The following is a 17,604-nucleotide window of genomic DNA, read 5'->3' as shown; positions in this document are numbered from 1 at the left end:
ACGTGTGCCTCATCTCCCGGTGACTCCTAACTCCGGAAGGCTGTTGTCATGAGTCGTTGACAAGTGAACAGTCTGTCGTTGGGCTTTGTCCCCGACCCCTGTCTTGTCCCCTCAGATTACTCGAGTGGCTTTGGTGGCAAGTACGGTGTGCAGGCAGACCGCGTGGACAAGAGCGCCGTGGGCTTCGACTACCAGGGCAAGACGGAGAAGCACGAGTCGCAGAAAGGTCGGCCTGTGGCGGCACGTCCTCCCCGTTCGGGGCCCCCCGTGTCCCCACGTGTCCCCGGCCTCCCGCGTCCCCAGAACCAGCCCCGGGGAGACCGGCTCACATTACACACCCGCAGCCTTTTTACTGAATGTGTGAGGGCCCTCCTGTCTCTTCCGTGGGCCTAGGGGGTTTGTCGTTCTTTGGACGGCGGCTCAGCCCCGTCCTGTGAAGGGCCTGTAGTCTGCCGAGCCAGGTCGTTCTTCTTTGGACCTTGGGATTCAGGCTCTTGGTGGTTTATTTTTTTTATTTTTATTTTTTATTTTTTTTAAATGTTTATTTATTTTTGAGACAGAGAGAGACAGAGCATGAACAGGGGAGGGTCAGCGAGAGGGAGACACAGAATCTGAAACGGGCTCCAGGCTCTGAGCAGTCAGCACAGAGCCCGACGCGGGGCTCGAACTCACGGACCGCGAGATCGTGACCTGAGCCGAAGTCGGACGCTTAACCGACTGAGCCACCCAGGCGCCCCTCTTGGTGGTTTTTGAAGTTAAAAATCTTGTTCTCTTGTGTCATAGACATATGTGATTACTCAGAAGAGTAAATTCCCAGAAAAGGAATTGCCGGGTCACAGGACCTTGACTTTAAAATTTGGTGGATGCTGGCAGAGGGTCCTTGCAGGCCGGGCTGGTCTTCCTGTCCCTGGTTAGATCCCCTGCCAGGCATCGGTGACAGACTGCTGCATCCGTGCGGGGTGCCCTACAGACGTGGTACCCCCCTGCAGAGGCCGCGGATTGTTGCCTCTTGTGCGTTTATTTCGCATGCACGTTACATTTTGTTAAGATTTTATCTTTTTTCAGTAATTGCTACATGCAGCGTGCTGCTTAGACTTAGAACCCTGAGGTCACAAGTCACGTGCTCCAGCAACTGAGCCAGCCAGGCACCCCTGCACGTTTGAATATTTTTGTGTATTTATTTATTTGTTTATTTAGAATAATTGGGGGAGGGGCAGAGAGCGATGCCCAAGGAGGCTCCTCACTGTCAGTGCAGAGCCTGACGCGGGGCTTGAACTTGTGAGCCAGGAGATCGTGACCTGAGCTGAAACCCAGAGTCGGATGCTTCACCCAATGAGCCACCCAGGTGCCCCTGCACATTTAAGTTTTTAAAAATAATTGCCAACCCTTACAAGCAGAGAGCTCGCTGTTTATTTAAAAACTCGGGTTTCTTTAAAGGACAAAGTTAAGCCCTGCCCCTGGGAACACCACTGGCTCGGCATTTACCCAGGGAAGCTGCTGGTGGGCCCGCGGGGCGCTTCCCGTCACAGGCCTGCCCGCCTGCCCTGAGGCCGCAGACTTGACCCTGGAGTGCACAGCCCCTGCCTGCTACCCGGGCCCCTCTGCCCACCGTGACCCTGCCGATCAGGGCCTGCTCTTGGGTCCCGCTCGGTGCTGTTCAGACTCTCCCCGATGTGGCAGCGAGGAGCAGAAACCGCCTGCGGGAAGTCGGGTGGCGGGAGCCCGTGCGCCTGGGGCAGACGGGGCTGCTCGGCAGCCCCCCGGGCCTCCTGAGGGTTCTGATCTTCGCATTCTGTTCCACGCACGTGTCCCTGGGGCGCCGTGCTTAAGCATCAGGCTGTGTCTTTCTGTGACTTAGCTTTGCGGGGAAGTGAGGGTTCCGGAAGATGCCTCGTGCGTGTCCTCCTCCTCTGGAGGTGCCACCAGTGCACCTCTGCCGGCTTTAGTTCGTGAAGCAGGGTGACCTTTCGACAGCTCGCCGCGGCGCCTCTGTGGCTCGTCTCGACCTCAGAAGCTTGGCAACGCGCCTGCTTCTGATGTCCTTTGGAGCGAAGGGAAGATTCGGTCGCCGTTCATCTGCTCTGTTTGCTACTCTGGACGTTTCTGTTCCCACACGTACAAGTGACGCCTTCCAGGGTCCCCCCTGCTAGTGACCTTCCGCTGCGGCCGAGGGATCCTTGTTGGGTTTGTTTCGGTTTTGCTCGGGCGACAGAAGCGCTTTCTCAGAGGTCCCCGCGCTCGACTGCGTTGCTGCCGCGAAAACAGTGCGCCCTTGTCTGCAGATTACTCCAGGGGCTTCGGGGGCAAGTACGGCATCGACAAGGACAAGGTGGATAAAAGTGCCGTCGGCTTCGAGTACCAAGGCAAGACGGAGAAGCACGAATCCCAGAAAGGTGACTCCCGTGGTGTCTCCTCTCGCCGGCCGCTTTCACGGGCTGAGTGCTGTTGACCAGAACGGAAACGGAAAGCGTGGCCAGCCACCCCTAGAGTAGATGCCCCTTTGTAATTCAGCAGCGAACTTTAAGCTGTTTTTTTTTTTTTAGAACGTTTATTCACTTTTGAGAGACAGAGTGCGAGCGGGGGACGGGCAGAAAGAGGGGCAGACCCGGAATCGGAAGCAGGCTCCGGGCTCCGAGCCGTCAGCCCAGAGCCTGACGCGGGGCTCGAACTCGTGATCTGCGAGATCGTGACCTGAGCCCAAGTCGGGCGCCCAACTGACCGAGCCTCCCCGGCACCCCTGAACATCGAGCTTTAAAACACAAGTCCCAACACAGCTGTTAAGCAAGAAACCGTATCTTTACACCTGTTTGGCCCCAGCACCCTGTGACCCCAGCAGTCGCTTGTAATGGTGGCCACGTGCCACACGTCTGTGTTGCAAACGGTGCGATCGTGGTGGCCCGTGGGTGCTGGTTCAGGCTGTGCGGAGCTTCTTGTCGGGGTCCCGTGTGTGTGCGTTCGCGATACGGACACAACAGATCAGGCTGCTTTCCAGACGTGCCGCGAGGAGGTCCTCCTCGTGAACGCGTCCCAAAGTTTCGCGAAAGGTCTGGGAGGGGAAGGAGGGATGTGGCGCCTGGTGGGCGTTTGGCTGCGTGGGAAGCGTGCCCTCCACTAACACTAGCTTGCGGCCTTTTCTTGTGCACGTAGACTATGTGAAAGGGTTTGGAGGAAAGTTTGGCGTGCAGACGGACAGACAAGACAAATGTGCTCTTGGCTGGGATCACCAGGAGAAATTGCAGCTGCACGAGTCCCAAAAAGGTACGCTGATTTTGCCTGCTCCTGCTTGAGATCATTCCAGAATTTGTTTCTTTTCATCCACAGTTCCATCCACGTCCCGTATTTCTGTCGTATTTCTGTAGCGTGTCGTTTTATCTTCCCTGTTTGGGGTTGTCCTGTGCCTCCCACTTTTTTGAAAAGCTCTTCCGCTAGTGCAGCGATGAACTCCGCCCCCCCCCCCCCCCCCCCAGCTGCCGATGAGGCCCTGCGCTCACCTGTGCGTCTGAAGCACCTGGCAGGACCCGTAGCATTTTCGGGAATGCTGTTTTCTGCCCGCACATGAACTCCGTTGACAGAGTGTGCTGGGCTTCGGGAGGGGAGACGTTGCCTCTACTCGGGAGTGTGTCCCTGGGCCATAGGGTGCGGGGTGGGGGCGGGGGGGCACCTTGGTGGGTGACGCAGACCTGCACCCGCCCTTGCGGCCAGCACTCCGGGAAGCGGGGCCGTGTGGTCCTTTTGTACACCGTGTCTTTCTTCACATGCACAGAGACCTGCTCTCGTGTCTGCGGCACGGGTAGGGCCTGGAAGGGAATCTCAGAGCATGGCGGGCGTGCCTTTTGGGAATTACTTCAGATGCAGTTCCTAACCTGTTTTCACATCTTGGCTGAAGCGTTAAGAGTTTCAGTTTGTCCTGTAACCTTGGAGCTGACTTTGGACTCTCTGTGAGCCCGGGAGCTGCTCCCGCCCCTGAGCCCGGCAGAGCCCCTGCCTTCTTTAAATGACGCGTTTGATTCGTGCACTCGCTCGTACGATTCTAACCGAATTGCTTCCTCTCTCGGTTTTCCCCACTGGTGCCAGTGGATTTTCAGATTACAAGGCTGGTTTCGGAGGCACATTTGGTGTTCGGTCCGAGAGGCAGGACTCCTGTGCTGTGGGGTTTGAGTACAGGGAGAGACTGGCCAAGCACGAGTCCCAGCAAGGCATAGTCGCTCAGCAGCCCCCTCCCCCCGCTTCCCCCCCGCCCCCCCTTCTGGTGCAGCCGCTTCTAGCACAGACGTCAGGGGCTCAGCCTTCCGAGCTCCCCGCCGTCCCTCATCGGGGGCACGGGGGTGTTTGAAACCCACGTTTATGCTGGAGGGATTCTAACTTGCACCCCTCCTTCCTCCACTCCCCCGTTTCCCCTCCATCCTTCAGACTTCGGGTTTGGCAAAATGAGGCGGTAGCTCGCAGGTTAATGTCACCCTTGACCCCATCACGTGAGTAGTTTCTGGGATGGGCTGTCTCTGGTCTCCCAGCAACCTTCTACAGGAGCTCGCGCTGTGGACCGTGACCACTGGGAGCCATTGAGCGCGCTGCCTCGCTGCCTCCGAGACGGGGGACGTGTGTGGTTCGGCCAGGCCACTAGCCTCAGGCCAGAGGCCAGGTGGCAGCGAGGGGCGTGGGGCAGGCATGTTCCTTGTGGTCTCTGTGTTTCCTCTGTGGTGGTGTCTTTGGCTGGGGCAGGGATGTTTTTGTGTGTTCTCTCTGTTTTTGGGTAACACCACCTGTGTCACGTGTGAGGTCTTCACACAGAGCCGACAGTACGTGCCCAGAGCTAAAAAGGGACAGGGACTTTGTAGGCATCGGGAGCCTGAGTGGCAGCTGCCTCTTTTCCTTACTCAATTACAGTCAGGATCTGGACTCAGCCGTTCGGGGTGGGACCCCAGCTGGAGAGCAGTGCGGCCCTGAATCCCGAGGCAGAGTTCAGGCCTCCGGTGCCACTGTTAGCAACGTGTGCCGGGGGCGGGCGAGGGAAGGCGCACGCGCTCGGGTTGGTCCGGCACGCGGCCTGGACGTGGCCTCGGCTCCGCGTGGCATCGATGCTGCGTGGCGGTGTGACCCTCACGGAGGTCTGCGTTGCCGCGACACGAGTATTCGGCTGCCAGAATTTCCCCGCGGAATTGTTTTTTCTCGTAAAAAGCAAGAGGAGCCCGCGTCTGAGCCTCCTTGTGGCGCTCAGAGCGGGACACGGGAAGGAAGGGGCGGGGACTGTCAGCCGTTGCTGGGCGGAGGCCTGTGCTACTGAAGTGGTGCCCTCCCCGGCCCGGGCCGCGGCCCCCTCGCTCTCCCTGCCTGCCAGCCCGCACCCCGCACCCCGCACCCTGTGTCCCTCGGGAGAGTGCGGAAAGCACACACACACGCCTCTTTTCTGCCCGCCCCTCGCCTGCCTGCGTACTGAGTACCGTTGTAGCGACAAAACTCGCCTCGCGAGGCAAGACCCATCGTCTGGCGGTTCTCGTTTCTTTTCGCTCTGGGCGCGTTTTCTTGGGCTCTTTCCGGATCTGCCTGCACGCGTCTCCTGGCTCTCGACCTGAGGGTAAGTGTCGCGTTGTGCCACATTTCAGACTATTCCAAAGGATTCGGCGGAAAATACGGGGTGCAGAAGGATCGGATGGATAAGGTGAGTGGCCCCGGCCCGGGGCGCGGCGTGCTGGGCCGATGGGGGTGGGAGCTTGCGGAGCCCTTGCCGCGCGCCGCCCCGTGGACCGTCGCTGGTGGGTGCTGGGCCCTGTTCTCAGAGGCACCCGCACTCGGAACGCTGCTTCCCGGGTGCTGGGCCCCGCACAGCCGTGCTGTGGGGCAGGGAGCAGCCCGGGCGGGCCCTGGCCTCAGCCGCAGCACCATAAAACGCCAAGGCGTGCGGCTGCGCTGCCCTCGGAACCCGGACCTTCAGACGCTAGGGCAGCCTGAGGACGTGTGGCCGCGTGAATTCCCATCAGGAGCAAACCTAATCGGAAGTGGAGTCCCTCGGTCACGCGGCCGCGGTAGAAGAGCTGACCGGCCACATGGGGGCGCTGGCTGCCGTGTGGGAGCACGCGCATCCAGAACGCCCGCCTCACTGCAGGGGGCCCGCGGGACAGTGTCCAGAGCCAGCGCGTTGCTCTCACTGGGACTCTGTCCCCTCTGGTGGCTTCGGAGTCTCAGCGAGTCAGTCCTCACACCCGGGGTGGCTGCGGTCCTGCCACGTCAGCGTGGACTGCCCGGGCTGTGGCTCCAGTGTCCTCAAAGACCGGTCCCGTGCCCGGCCCGTGGTCACAGGTGGCACGGCCGGTCTTCTGGAGTTCCGTCGGACTCACAGCCGACCACACAGACGTCATCACCCAGGGGACTCCACGCGTGACCGTGTGTGGCCCTGGGAGCGAGGGGCGGGGCACGGGCTTGGGGAGGGGTGGTGACTGCCCGGGTCCCAGTAAATGCGTACAAGGGGTTGAGAGCCGGGTGGCGATGCGAGGTGGTCCCTGAGTGAGGTGGGTCGCTGGGACTCGGGTCCACGGCGGCAGTGGTGGAGGGGTGTCCGGCAGGCGGGACCAGAGGAGGGGGGTGGAGGGAGGGGGTCGTGGTCAGTGAGGAGGCAGGGCGTGGTGATGGGGAGGCGGCAGCCCCCGGCCGGGGCGACGGCGGCGACGACCCTGAGCGGCGTGCCGGAAAATTGGCTGGACGGGGCAGGCCGTGGTGCAGCGGGACCCACAGGGAACAGTCAGGAGGACGCTGACGCCCTCCTCCCTCAAGGACGGGGTGGGGGAGGGGCGGGGGTGGCGTGGGGTGTTCCTGGAAAGCGGCATGGCCCACACCGGCAGTTTGGGAGGGGGTGTCCGGGATGGGGCAGGTCTGGTCACACGGCCAGCAGCCCCGCCTTGCAGACGAGGCAGGGGTGGCTCGGTGACCCCTCTGTGCTGCGGGCACCGGGACCGGGGGGCCGCCGGCCCGGGAGGGGCAGAGCAGGTGGGCCAGGGGCGCACGCCCCTCTCAGAGGTTTCCGGCGGCCAGGGGAGCTTGGGTTGCCCTGCTCCCACCTTGAGGCCCCTTTCTCCTCGTTTGTGTGTCAGAAAACCGGCAGCGTCCTGAGCCTCAGGCCTGTTTCCCTGACAGGGAAACCGAGGATGGCTGGTGCTCTCCGTGAGCCCTTGTGCCCGTCTGGATCCGACAGTCACACTGTCGCTTTGCTGGGACAGAGTTTGTCCTCCAAAATCGACGAGGCGGGGGGCCGGGGGGTCTCGTGCCTGGGGAAACGTGGGCGATAAGGCCCAGCGAGGCTCGAACGTGGCCCGGGGAGTCCTGAACGTGGCCCAGCAGAGGCATCGGGGCTCCTGCCGGCTCTCGAGCCCCTCTCGGTGGCCGAGGAGGGGGGGTGGGCGAGGGGCTTGGGAGGAGCACACGCTTGGGTTATGATGGCCCGGATGCCGGCCGACGCGTAGTTTTGGGGTAGCTTTTTGGCAGTTTGTCTTAGAGCAGTTTTAGCAGACGTGAGAGGACGCTCCGGACGTCTGGCGGACACGCCTGCCCTCACTCGGGCCCACCCTCTCCCCTGACCAGTTATCCGCACCCCTGCCGGGGCGATGCGTTTGTCACAGCCCCAAACCTGTGCTGACGTGTGTCCGTCGCCCAGGCTCGCGCGGCTGAGATCGGGTGCGCTCCTGACGTTGTCCCCCGTGTGGGTCCACATGGGTGCATGATGACGCGTCTCCGCCGGTGCAGGGTCCCGCGGGGTCATCTTCCCGCCCTGACGCCGTACCCCGGCGCGATGCCGGGCGGAGAGGTGGGCGTGGGGCCGGCGGGCTCCTGCGTTGCGGTAGGAGCCCGCACGGGCCGTGGAGGGCGAGGGGGGTGCTCCCCTGAGTGTCCCGCTTCTCTCTTGCTAGAATGCTTCCACCTTCGAGGATGTCGCCCAGGGGGCCCCTGCTTATCAGAAGACCATCCCCGTCGAGGCAGGTGAGTTCTGCTGGACGGACCCGGCGTCGCATGGGGCTCCCGCAGGGGGCACGGTGCCGGCTGGGAGCGGCTGGGGCAGCGGAGGGCGCCCTGGTTCTGTTCCCTCCAGGGACAGCGTTTCGCCCCCCTCGGGCGGAAGGCCAGCCTATCCCCGCGGACGCCCGCAGGCTCCCGTCAGCCGTGGTGGCAGCCGTCTGGCGACGGGGTCTGTGTTGGGGGCGCCTCCCGAGGCAGGGCCGGGTTAACCGCCCGTCCGCAAGGGCCCTTCTCACTGCCGGGACCGGGTTCTGGGAGGTTCTCCGGTGCCCGCGTCAGCCGTGGCTCTGGTGTGAGGAGTGTGCCGCCCGCCTGCGCAGAGGCTGACGGAGACCTTCCCGCCTCGTCTGTCCCCTGGCCCCGCACAGGCTGCACACGCCCCGTCCCCGGAGGTGGCCGCTATGAGAAAAGGCCTCCTTAGGCCCTTCCGTCACGTGGGCCAGGCCCTAGAGAGTTTGTTGAGCTGGGGAAACCGTATGGAAAGTGGCAAATCGACGATAGGAAGCCGAGTGTCCCCTTGGCTCCCTGGGTCAGTGTTTCTCAGATTCGGTGGCCTCGGGACACTTGCACACTCGTGGGGATCATTGAGGGCCCCCGAGAGCTTTCGTGTGTGGGGGTTGCGTCTCCTGATCTCTACTGTAGTGAGGTTAAACCAAGAATTTAAGGGGGCGCCTGAGTGGCTCGGTGGGTTGAGTGTCTGACTTCAGCTCAGGTCATGATCTCACAGTTCATCGGTTGGAGCCCCGTGTGGGGCTCTGTGCTGACAGCTCGGAGCCTGGAGCCTGCTTCGGATTCTGGGTCTCCCTCTCTCTCCGCCCCTCCCCTTCTCCTGGTCTGTTTCTCTCTTTCAAAAATAAACAAACATTAAGAGAAACAAAAACCCGAGAACCTCGGATGTTACGAGTAACGATAAAATATTACGCGTTCACGTAATGACATTCTCCGTGGAAAGAGTAAGTACGTTTTCCCAACCGCGTGGAAGTGTGGCATTGGCATTGGCTTGGCGCAAGGTCTTTATTCTCACGGCTGCTTCTGCCTTCAGTGTCTTGTGGCCAATCACGTTTAGGAAGGCGATTGGACTCCCTCAGATGCACAGGCGGAGGCGGGAAGGGCGTGGCGGTCGCTCCTCGGGTCCCTGGACGCTCTTTCACGATTCCGCTCTCAGACGGGCGGGGGTTCCCCGCTTGTCTTGGGGGTTAGGTGCCCGCACAGAGTGGCCTGGTTCTGTAGCACGCGGCGGGCGTTTGGAAAGTACTAGGCCACTGAGTTCAGCCGATCTTTGAAACGTGGTGTTCCTTTTCATTGTACAAAACCCCAGCTTCTGTTCGTTAATGGAATTCTCCATCTTGTCAGCATCTCCAGGGAAAATGGGGGAAATGTCACGCTCGCAGTAGCGGGGTCCGAGTTTTCCACAGTCGTGACTTTTCTTGGAAGCGTGACTTTGCCGTTGCCTGATAAGTGCACACGACGGACTCCGTTCCGTCGTTTTAGAGACGTGTCTGCCACAGGCCAGCCCGCGTGTGCTCAGGCCCCGTCGGTTATTCCAGGCCAGAGAATGTTCCGTGGAGAATCAGATCGGCGTGCGCCTGCGGCCCCTCCCGCCCGTCTCAGGAGGTGGACAGACGTGTTCTCAGGGCTCGAGCCTGGGAAGGTGGGGGCGGGGGGCGGACGCGAGCGGCACATCAGTGCTTGCTGTTTCGTCGAGGGCATCCTTAGGGAGAAAGTGCTGCCGATCGGAACACGAAATGCTCCAGGTGCGAGGCCTCTGCTGTCCCGTGGTCCTGCGCCGCGTGCAGACGACAGAGTGGCCCGGAGGCGGGCCGCCGGGGGACGCCTCCACGCCCGGTTGGCTCCCGCGGTGCTCCGGTCCAGGGGAGCCGTCGCTGCTCTGACGCCAGCCGTGCCCCTCTCTCCTCCCCCCTGCAGCAAACAGCAGAACCAGCAACATCAGAGCGAACTTTGAAAACCTGGCGAAGGAGAAGGAGCAGGAGGACAGGCGGAAGGCGGAAGCGGAGAGGGCGCAGAGGATGGCCAAGGAGAGACGGGAGCAGGAAGAGGCCCGGAGGCAGCTACACGTGAGTCCAGCAGGTCCCGGAAGGACCGGGTTTGAGCCCTAACTGCGGGCCGTGCTCTCAGGAGCCCCGGGGCTTCACCCCACACGTAAGGGAGCCTTTGGCTGCCCGGTGCCGGACGGTCCGCCATGCTGCTGGCCCGCAAGCCTGCCCGCCGCCGAGCCCTGTCCCGATGTGCCCCTGGCCGTGTCTGTTCCGACCTGTCGCCTCTGGACCTCTCCCCCCGGGGAGAGGGCCGAGGGTGCGAAAGGAGCCCCCCGTGAAGCGGCCGCCCTGCTTTCTGCTTCTCGTGTGACCCTTGCTGCTTTCTCTTCCTGGTCTGTTGCTGTCGCCTGTGTTCTGTGTCCCGCGTGTTGCCAGAGAAGGTGGGGGCGGGGGGCGGACGCGAGCAGGAGGGCGTGGGCTCGTCCCGTCCTCCGCCTTCTCTGCGTGGACCGGACGTCCGTGGCACGTCACCTACTAGCCAGGCAGCCTGTGCGCCACGGCCCCACGGCCCCCTGTGAACGGGCGTGGAGCAGCTCACCGCCGCTCTCTGGAGGGCTGCTACGCGGAGTCAGAGGGCACGGGAGCCGTGTTTAGTTCCGTGGGCCCTTCCTCCCCAGATCGGTGGTTTGGGCCCCGAGAACCCCCAGCGAGGGGAGACGGGCGGGGGAGAGTGTGAACGTGCACCGGGCACCCGCGGCATGAGCAAGCCCCGAAAGTTTCAGTGCGCACAGCGTAACAGCACGTTGGTGTAATTGTTTCTTTTGTTGTTTATTTTTTTACGTTTATGTCTTGACTTTGAGAGAGAGACAGAACACGGGTGGGGGAGGGGGAGAGAGAATCCCAAGCGGGTTCGGCCGGAGGGCTGCGCCCCTGACGTCCCGCCTGTGCTGTGAGCACAGAGCCCGATGTGGGGCTTGAACTCTCGAACCGCGAGATCGTGACCTGAGCCAAAAATCAAGCGTTGGACGCTCAACCGACTGAGCCACCGGGCGCCCGTGTTGCTTTTCTTTCGGCAAGCGATTAACACCTTCCTCACGTTACGCCTCGAGGCTTTAACCGCCGAGGCCCGTCAGCGCCCGCAAGGTTCAGAGGACCGGGCGGCTGGAGAAGGGCCGCGTCCGCGGTTCTGCCTCGCTCGCGCCTCTGCTTCGAGCCCCCCGCCGCCCCTTCTGCCGTGTCGTCCCCGTTTCCGGCCCCTGCCCTGTCGTCTGCTCCTCCCCGTGCGCGACTCCCAGCCCAGCGCCCCTCACCCCGGAGTCCTCTCGGCTGTGGGAGGCTCCCGTTGGCGGGCGGGCCGGTCTTCGCGAATCCACGCGTGCCGGGCCATCGGGTGTCCGTAGCTCCCACGAGAAGGGCGCGCGGCCAGGCGCTTTGACGGGCCGCCGTGGAGCCTCGTACGGCGAGTCGCACGTGTGCGGCGGCCCGGACACAAGCCCGTCCGGCCTTGGGAGCCTCACCCGTGGGTGGTTCCGAGCAGCCTGTGTGCTTGACGGTGCCGCCGCTGCCTGGCGCGTGGCCCCGGGGCGCCGGCCGCCCTCTCTCGGTCTCCGTCTCAGCGGTTCGGTCACGACGGCCCCACCGCGCAGGCTGGCAGCCGGCGCTGCCTTCCTGGGGCCGCCACGCCCCACGGTCACGGCCGCGGTGGAGGCAACACGCGTTTATCCTCTCTCAGCTGTGGAGGCTCCGGGGGGCCATCCGCCCCCTCGCCTTCGCCCGCTTCTTGAGGCGCCCGCCTTCCCTGGCTCGGGGCCCCTTCCAGCCTCCGCTTCTGGCTCCGCGTGTCCTCGTCCGCCTCGCACGTGCCTGCCTCCCTCCGGGAAGGAAGGAGCCCTGTGGTTCCATCGGGCTCCAGGGAGCCCATGGCCGTCTCGTCTCCTGTCGAACCTCTTACACCCTCGGTCCCTCTGGCCGTGTGAGGTCGCCCCCCGGGATCTGGGGGACGTGCCGTCCGCGCCTTCGAGGCGCCGTTGTTCTGTCCTCCGCTGTCCACCTTCTGGCCCCAGGGATTCCCGTGCGCGTCCTCCGCGCAGAGCACGCTCACCCCGTTTTCAGGGCCCCAGAAGCGTCCGTCATTCCAGCGTGAGCTCAGAGCCGCGACGTCCTTTCCGAACCCCTAGATCGGGTATGTGCGGGGTGCGGGGCGGCCGTGCTGTTGCCGTGCTCTCTGCACGGCTGTGCCCACCCTCTTCGGCCCGTGGTGGCGGCAGGAGGGCTGCGCCCCTGACGTCCCGTCTCTGACAATGCCTGACCTTCACGCCACCCTGTTCTCTCGGTCCCAGGCGCTTGTCTCCGTGCTTAGTCCTCCCCGCACTTGGCTGTAGCGTGCGCTCGGCTGTGGCCTTTCCCTGGGAAGTCCTGGTGTGGAGGTGGCCCGGTGACGACCCTTTCTTGTCTCTCGATTACAGGAGCAAGCCCAGGCCCAAGCCCAAAAGCAAACCCCCCCGGCGTCTCCCACCCCTCAGCCGGCTGAGGAGAGGCCGCCCTCAAGCCCCGTCTATGAGGTTGGTGTTTTCATTCAGTTTGCGAACGAGTCTCTGACTCTCCAAAGACGCCCTTCCCCTGTCGAAGCCACCGTGCACGGGGAGGGACCCCCACATACTCCGTTTGGTGCCCGACCCGAGAGGGTGGCCTGGAGAGTAGCCTTCGTGAGCGCTGGGGGAGGGTGGGGGGGGCACAGCGCTCAGCCAGTCCGTCGCCTCCCGGTGGATCCCCTGATGCCGCGGATGTGGGTTCTGGTCTTCATGTCACTTACTCTGTGACCCGCTCTCCCTCCTGGACGCCTGTGTCCCGGCACCCACCTGCCACCCACCCCGTGACCTGGCTTCGCCGGCCGCCCTCCCCGCTCTCCTTCCCTCAGTCCCCCTTGCACACTGTGTTCCCCAGAGACTGTCCTCGGCCCTTACTCCTCAGTCTCGTCATCGGTGCCTCGTGACCGCCCACCTGTGCCCCAGAACCTGTGTCTCTGAATTACTGGGCTCTCCGCCTCTCGGGGGCACCCCTGGCCCCGGGCCCATGACCACTCCTGGCCGAGCCCTGCATCCCGTCCCCTCCGTCCCCGCGGCCACTGCCCCGCTTCCCGTGCCCACCTTCTCACCAGGAGATCGTCAGAGGCCACCGGGGTGTGAGGGACAGAACGCAGCTCAGCTCAGCTGCGACTTGAGGGGGTGAGCCGTCTGGGTCGCTCGTGAACCCGGGAGAGCGTCAGACGGCGCGTCTGGGTCCCGGGGGTGGCCCAGGGTCACGTGGCCACCGGGGCCCTGTCCAGGCTGCCTCTCCCTCTGCACGGCGGCCGTGCCCCCTGGACTCGTAGGCCCTGCAGCCCTACTTGCGGGTGTGGGGGGCCCGTGATGGGGGGAAGTTACTCGGCAGGAAATGGCACGTGGCCCCTTCACGCTGCTTCGCCGCGACTGGAGTCCGAGTGTTCTTTGAACGTCGGCGGGTGCGAGGCCTCCTCGTTCGCGCGTGCACGTGGCCGATCCCGTTAGGACTGAGACAGAGCTGCGTGTCGGGACTCGTTGCCGGCGACAGCAGATGTCTCCTCGACGCTCCCCTCCCCTAGGACGCGGTTTCGTTCAAGGCTGAGCCGCAGCCCACGTACAGCGTGGAGGCCGCCGACTACCGAGAGGCTGGTGGCCAGCAGGGCCTGGCCTACGCCCCGGACGCCGTCTACGAGGCCGCCGAGGCCCCGGGCCACTATCAAGCAGGTACGGGCACAGGGGCGCCTGCCACGTCCCCCTCTGCCTCCGCTCCTTCGCGAGAATGTCCATCACCCTGTTGCCTGGCCCCTTCCACCTTCCCCCTGCTTGTGGGGTGTCCACCCCCCTGCCGGGAGGGCACCCGACCTCTCGGGTGTGGTTTCTGGAAGGCCCTGCTGCTCTGGGGCTGCCCGCGGGGCCGAGTGGGAAGCAGGGGTCTCTGCTGCTCTCTCTCCAAAGTGGAAGCTGGCGACAGCCGGGCTCCGGGAGGCCGGAGTGTCTTGAGGTCTTCGGGAACAGCTTCCATACACCCCGAAGAGTTTATAGACGCTTCGGCGGGACGGACACCGAAATCGGTCTCTTATCTTTAAAGACGAGGTTTCGTTCAATACGTTTGGACAGATTTAACCTGAATCCAAACAGCACACCTCACGATGGAGTCTTACCTCTTCCCCAAGCGGGACTGGGGGCATTTGGGCAGCGCGGTCCCCCCACGGCTTGCCAGTCACTTAACCACGACGTGACCCTTCCTGAAAGTACTAAACCTTTAAACCTTTAAAAACCATTCTCTGAAAGCCGTCACGGTACCCGTCCGGGTCACCGTGCGTGCCTGGTGGTGTCGGCGTTGGGAAGGGGTGGGTGTGTTCCTCAGAAGCCGGAGTCCTTCCTCCTGATTCTCGCCCGGCACCCCCCACGGCCTCTCCCGCCCCGGGAGGCCTCGCGGGCAAGAAATTAACGGCGGAGCGGCTCCGTGGTGCTGCCCTTACCCCTCAGCTCTTGTCTTGGTTTATCTTTAGAGGAGAACACCTACGACGAATACGAAAACGACCTTGGGATCACGGCTGTCGCCCTCTACGACTACCAGGCTGGTGAGATGCCCACGTGCCCATTGGCACTCGTTTCCACAGCCACTCCGCTCTTGGGAGTTTGACTCCGAGAGCATTGTTACAGCGTTTAAAAGCTTGGGATGATCTCACAGTCACAAAAATGCCCCCTTTCTCTGCATTTCCGCACCTCCCCGAACCTCCCATCACTCGTGGCCGCAGTGTTGTCCCTGCGCCTACAGACCCCAGTGTGAATTCCCCAAACCCAAGGATGCTACCCACACTAAAGGCACGGTCCCCCCTCCAAGTGAGACAGTCGGCACTGAGATGCCAGGATGCCTGCGGACTAGCCACGTTTTCCCGGCCATCCGGGCACCTCGTGTCCTGTCGGGGCCGCTTCCCTCCACTCCGCATCACCCCACCGCCTCTCCTCCCGGGCTGACCCCCGGCCCGCCTGAGGCCATGCTCCTGTGAGGGGGCGGCCTCGGAGAGTTTCCCGCTCCCCTCCTGCGGCTTACGGACGTGCCCACGCGCTTGGGTGCCTGGGTGTGGGTTTTGTGAAATTGGGCGTCTGTAATTTGTACGACCTGGTGGGTTTATCCTGGTGCTGTGTCGCTCGGGCTGCCGTCTGGGCTCCCCTGTGCGCCCCGTGAAAGTCCCCTGTGCGGTGGGAGAGTGGGGGGAGCCTGGCGTCCGGAGCCTGGGCACGCGTGCTGTGCTGCCCGGCCCGGGTGCAGAGGTCCAGGTGTCTGCCCGGCGGGGCCCGTGGCGGGAGACCCTGCGGTTCACCGTCCTTTCTCTGCATCCTCCTCTTCCCTAGCGGGTGACGACGAGATCTCCTTCGACCCCGACGACATCATCACCAACATAGAGATGATCGATGACGGCTGGTGGCGGGGGCTCTGTAAGGGCAGGTACGGGCTCTTCCCGGCCAACTACGTGGAGCTGCGGCAGTAGGCCCGCCGGCCCCGTGCCACGCGTCACTCCCGCCGTCCGTGGGTTTCCGGGGCCGGGAGGGCCGTGGACGTACCGCTTTTATATTTAATACTTCTGCTGATGCTTTTGGAAATGTTTATGCCACAGAATTTGCTAATATATTGTAATCACGTTCCTTAGGAGGACTTTGGTCATTGATTTTACGCATTCGAGGTATTTTCTTTCTTTTTCTTTTCCTTTTTTTTTTTTTTTTTTTTTTTGCCAAATCGTCACATGGAGCCATTTGGGGGACCGTTAGTTCTCCTGAGGGCGTGGTGTTGTCCTCGCCCCTCGGCGGCGGCGTTCGGGGCCCCTGACGGACGTGGTCGTGTGGGTGTCGGGTGGGGCTTGCCGTCCTAGGAGGAGGGAGGCCTGACGGGAGGTCAGGACCAAGGGGAGGGTAGAGGGCGGTGGCTATGTCTCTTTTTTTTTTTTTTTTTTTTTTTTTTTTAAATTTTTATTTTTGGGACAGAGAGAGACAGAGCATGAACGGGGGAGGGGCAGAGAGAGAGGGAGACACAGAATGGGAAACAGGCTCCAGGCTCCGAGCCATCAGCCCAGAGCCTGACGCGGGGCTCGAACTCACAGACCGCGAGATCGTGACCTGGCTGAAGTCGGACGCTCAACCGACTGCGCCACCCAGGCGCCCCGCTATGTCTCTAGATGGGAGCACCCTGTGCTGGGAGGCCCCCGGGACTTGTTCCCCAGGCCCAGTCCCCCTCCCCCGACTGCCGCCACCTGCCAAGCAGTGTCCCCAGTGTGTTACCGGAGGGCCTCCCCTGGCCGCACGCGGCTCTGCGTCTGTTGCGAGAGAAAACGGCCACCACTGCGGGCAGGCAGGTGCCTTCTCTGCCATAAACTGCCAGAAACGTTCTTCTTGTCAAGGCACCCTGCGCTTTGTGCCAAAATACCATGTCAGGATGGTCGGATGGGATTGGCGGACTCGGCTAAGAAGTGGGGCGGAGAGGGACTTCTCCCGGCCAGGATGTCCCCCGCGGGTGCTGCACGGGGGGCCATCGCCCTCCTGGGGGCCTGGCGGCCGGGTCCGCGCCTGCCACGGTCACAGTGGTGTCTTCCCAGGTCTGTGGGGGGGCGGTCTCCAGAGTTCGAGATGTTGGCATCCGTTTCCTGGAGTGCATTTCTGCATAGTCCTTGCTTTACCACGGTTAGGTTGGGTTTTATATGCAATTATTGTATCTAAGTTTCTGTAGCACACGTCCTAGGTATGGTTTGTTTTTTTTTTAATTAAATATTCAAAATAAACTTTTTTTGATCCACTTGCTTGCTGATTTTGTTTTGGGATTTACTCACTTAAGGTGGCTCCCTGACCCCTGACCCTGTAATTTGTGAGCTCTAGACCAACTAAGGATCCCCCTTTTAAGAGGCACTTTTTATGAGGGAACTGTATTTATGCTCTGATGTTGTCAAGTTTTTGGACAAGGATTCTAAGCAAAATAGAAAACGTTCCTTTAGAAATCCATTTTTTGAACTATGCTTCCGAAATCCCGAGATGGTTATCGTGCGGCCCAGGCTCCGTTTTCCTTTGGGGTGCAGTAAATCGAGGTCCAAGAGAGCAATACTCGTGAGCAGAGAGGCTGGTGGACGCGAGGCCTGGCTCCTGGGCCTGCCCTGGGCCGACCGCCGGACACGGTAACCTAGAAGCAGCCGGCGAACGCGGGGCGTGCGGAGGCTGGCGTGGACCTGACCGGGTGGACAGCTTCGGTGAGCAGACGTGGGCCGCCCAGCTGAGAGGCGGTCCGCTCCTGGTCATGCGGGTTTGTGCCTTGCAGCCGTCCCCCCTCGCCGTCTGGCGTGGAGGGGCCGCGTGCCGTCTGCAGACCTGGCCCCCCAGAGGCCACGGCCAGAGGCAGGCCTCCCCTGGCGGGCGTCTCGTGTGGCAGGACAGGGCTTTGAGACTTCTGGAAAAGCTGCCCTCGCCGCCGCTGGAAGACCCGGCGGTGGCGGGGCGGGGGCAGCACAGATCACAGACCATCCAGATTCACGCGTTTTGCCCCGGGGTAGTGGTAGGGACCTCCTGCGGGAGGATCACAG

At 62.6% G+C, this 17,604-nt stretch overlaps 1 protein-coding gene across 5 annotated transcripts in view; it reads left to right on the top strand.

Moving 5' to 3' along the window:
* CTTN (cortactin) overlaps window positions 1–15,692 on the top strand; it is a 29,946-nt gene extending 14,254 nt beyond the window's left edge. For 3 of the 5 annotated variants that reach the window (XM_060607517.3, XM_060607522.3, XM_060607523.3), the window contains exons 8-17: window positions 116–226; window positions 2,283–2,393; window positions 3,148–3,258; window positions 5,601–5,656; window positions 7,896–7,965; window positions 9,928–10,076; window positions 12,464–12,559; window positions 13,618–13,762; window positions 14,551–14,622; window positions 15,398–15,692. In XM_060607517.3, coding sequence (XP_060463500.3) covers window positions 116–226; window positions 2,283–2,393; window positions 3,148–3,258; window positions 5,601–5,656; window positions 7,896–7,965; window positions 9,928–10,076; window positions 12,464–12,559; window positions 13,618–13,762; window positions 14,551–14,622; window positions 15,398–15,534 — 1,058 coding nt within the window. In that variant the 3' untranslated portion in view covers window positions 15,535–15,692. Of the gene's footprint in view, window positions 1–115; window positions 227–2,282; window positions 2,394–3,147; window positions 3,259–4,085; window positions 4,197–5,600; window positions 5,657–7,895; window positions 7,966–9,927; window positions 10,090–12,463; window positions 12,560–13,617; window positions 13,763–14,550; window positions 14,623–15,397 lie in introns of all 5 variants that reach the window. The other 2 variants (XM_060607524.3, XM_060607518.3) reach the window with 2 other exon arrangements.
* The last annotated feature ends 1,912 nt before the right edge of the window (window positions 15,693–17,604 follow it).

This window comes from Panthera onca, chromosome D1, assembly GCF_046562875.1.
Source record: "Panthera onca isolate mPanOnc1 chromosome D1, mPanOnc1 haplotype 2, whole genome shotgun sequence".
NCBI classification, from domain to species: Eukaryota; Metazoa; Chordata; class Mammalia; order Carnivora; family Felidae; genus Panthera; species Panthera onca.
The sequence above is the reverse complement of the archived record's forward strand: the minus strand, read 5'-3'. Positions and strand labels throughout refer to the sequence as shown.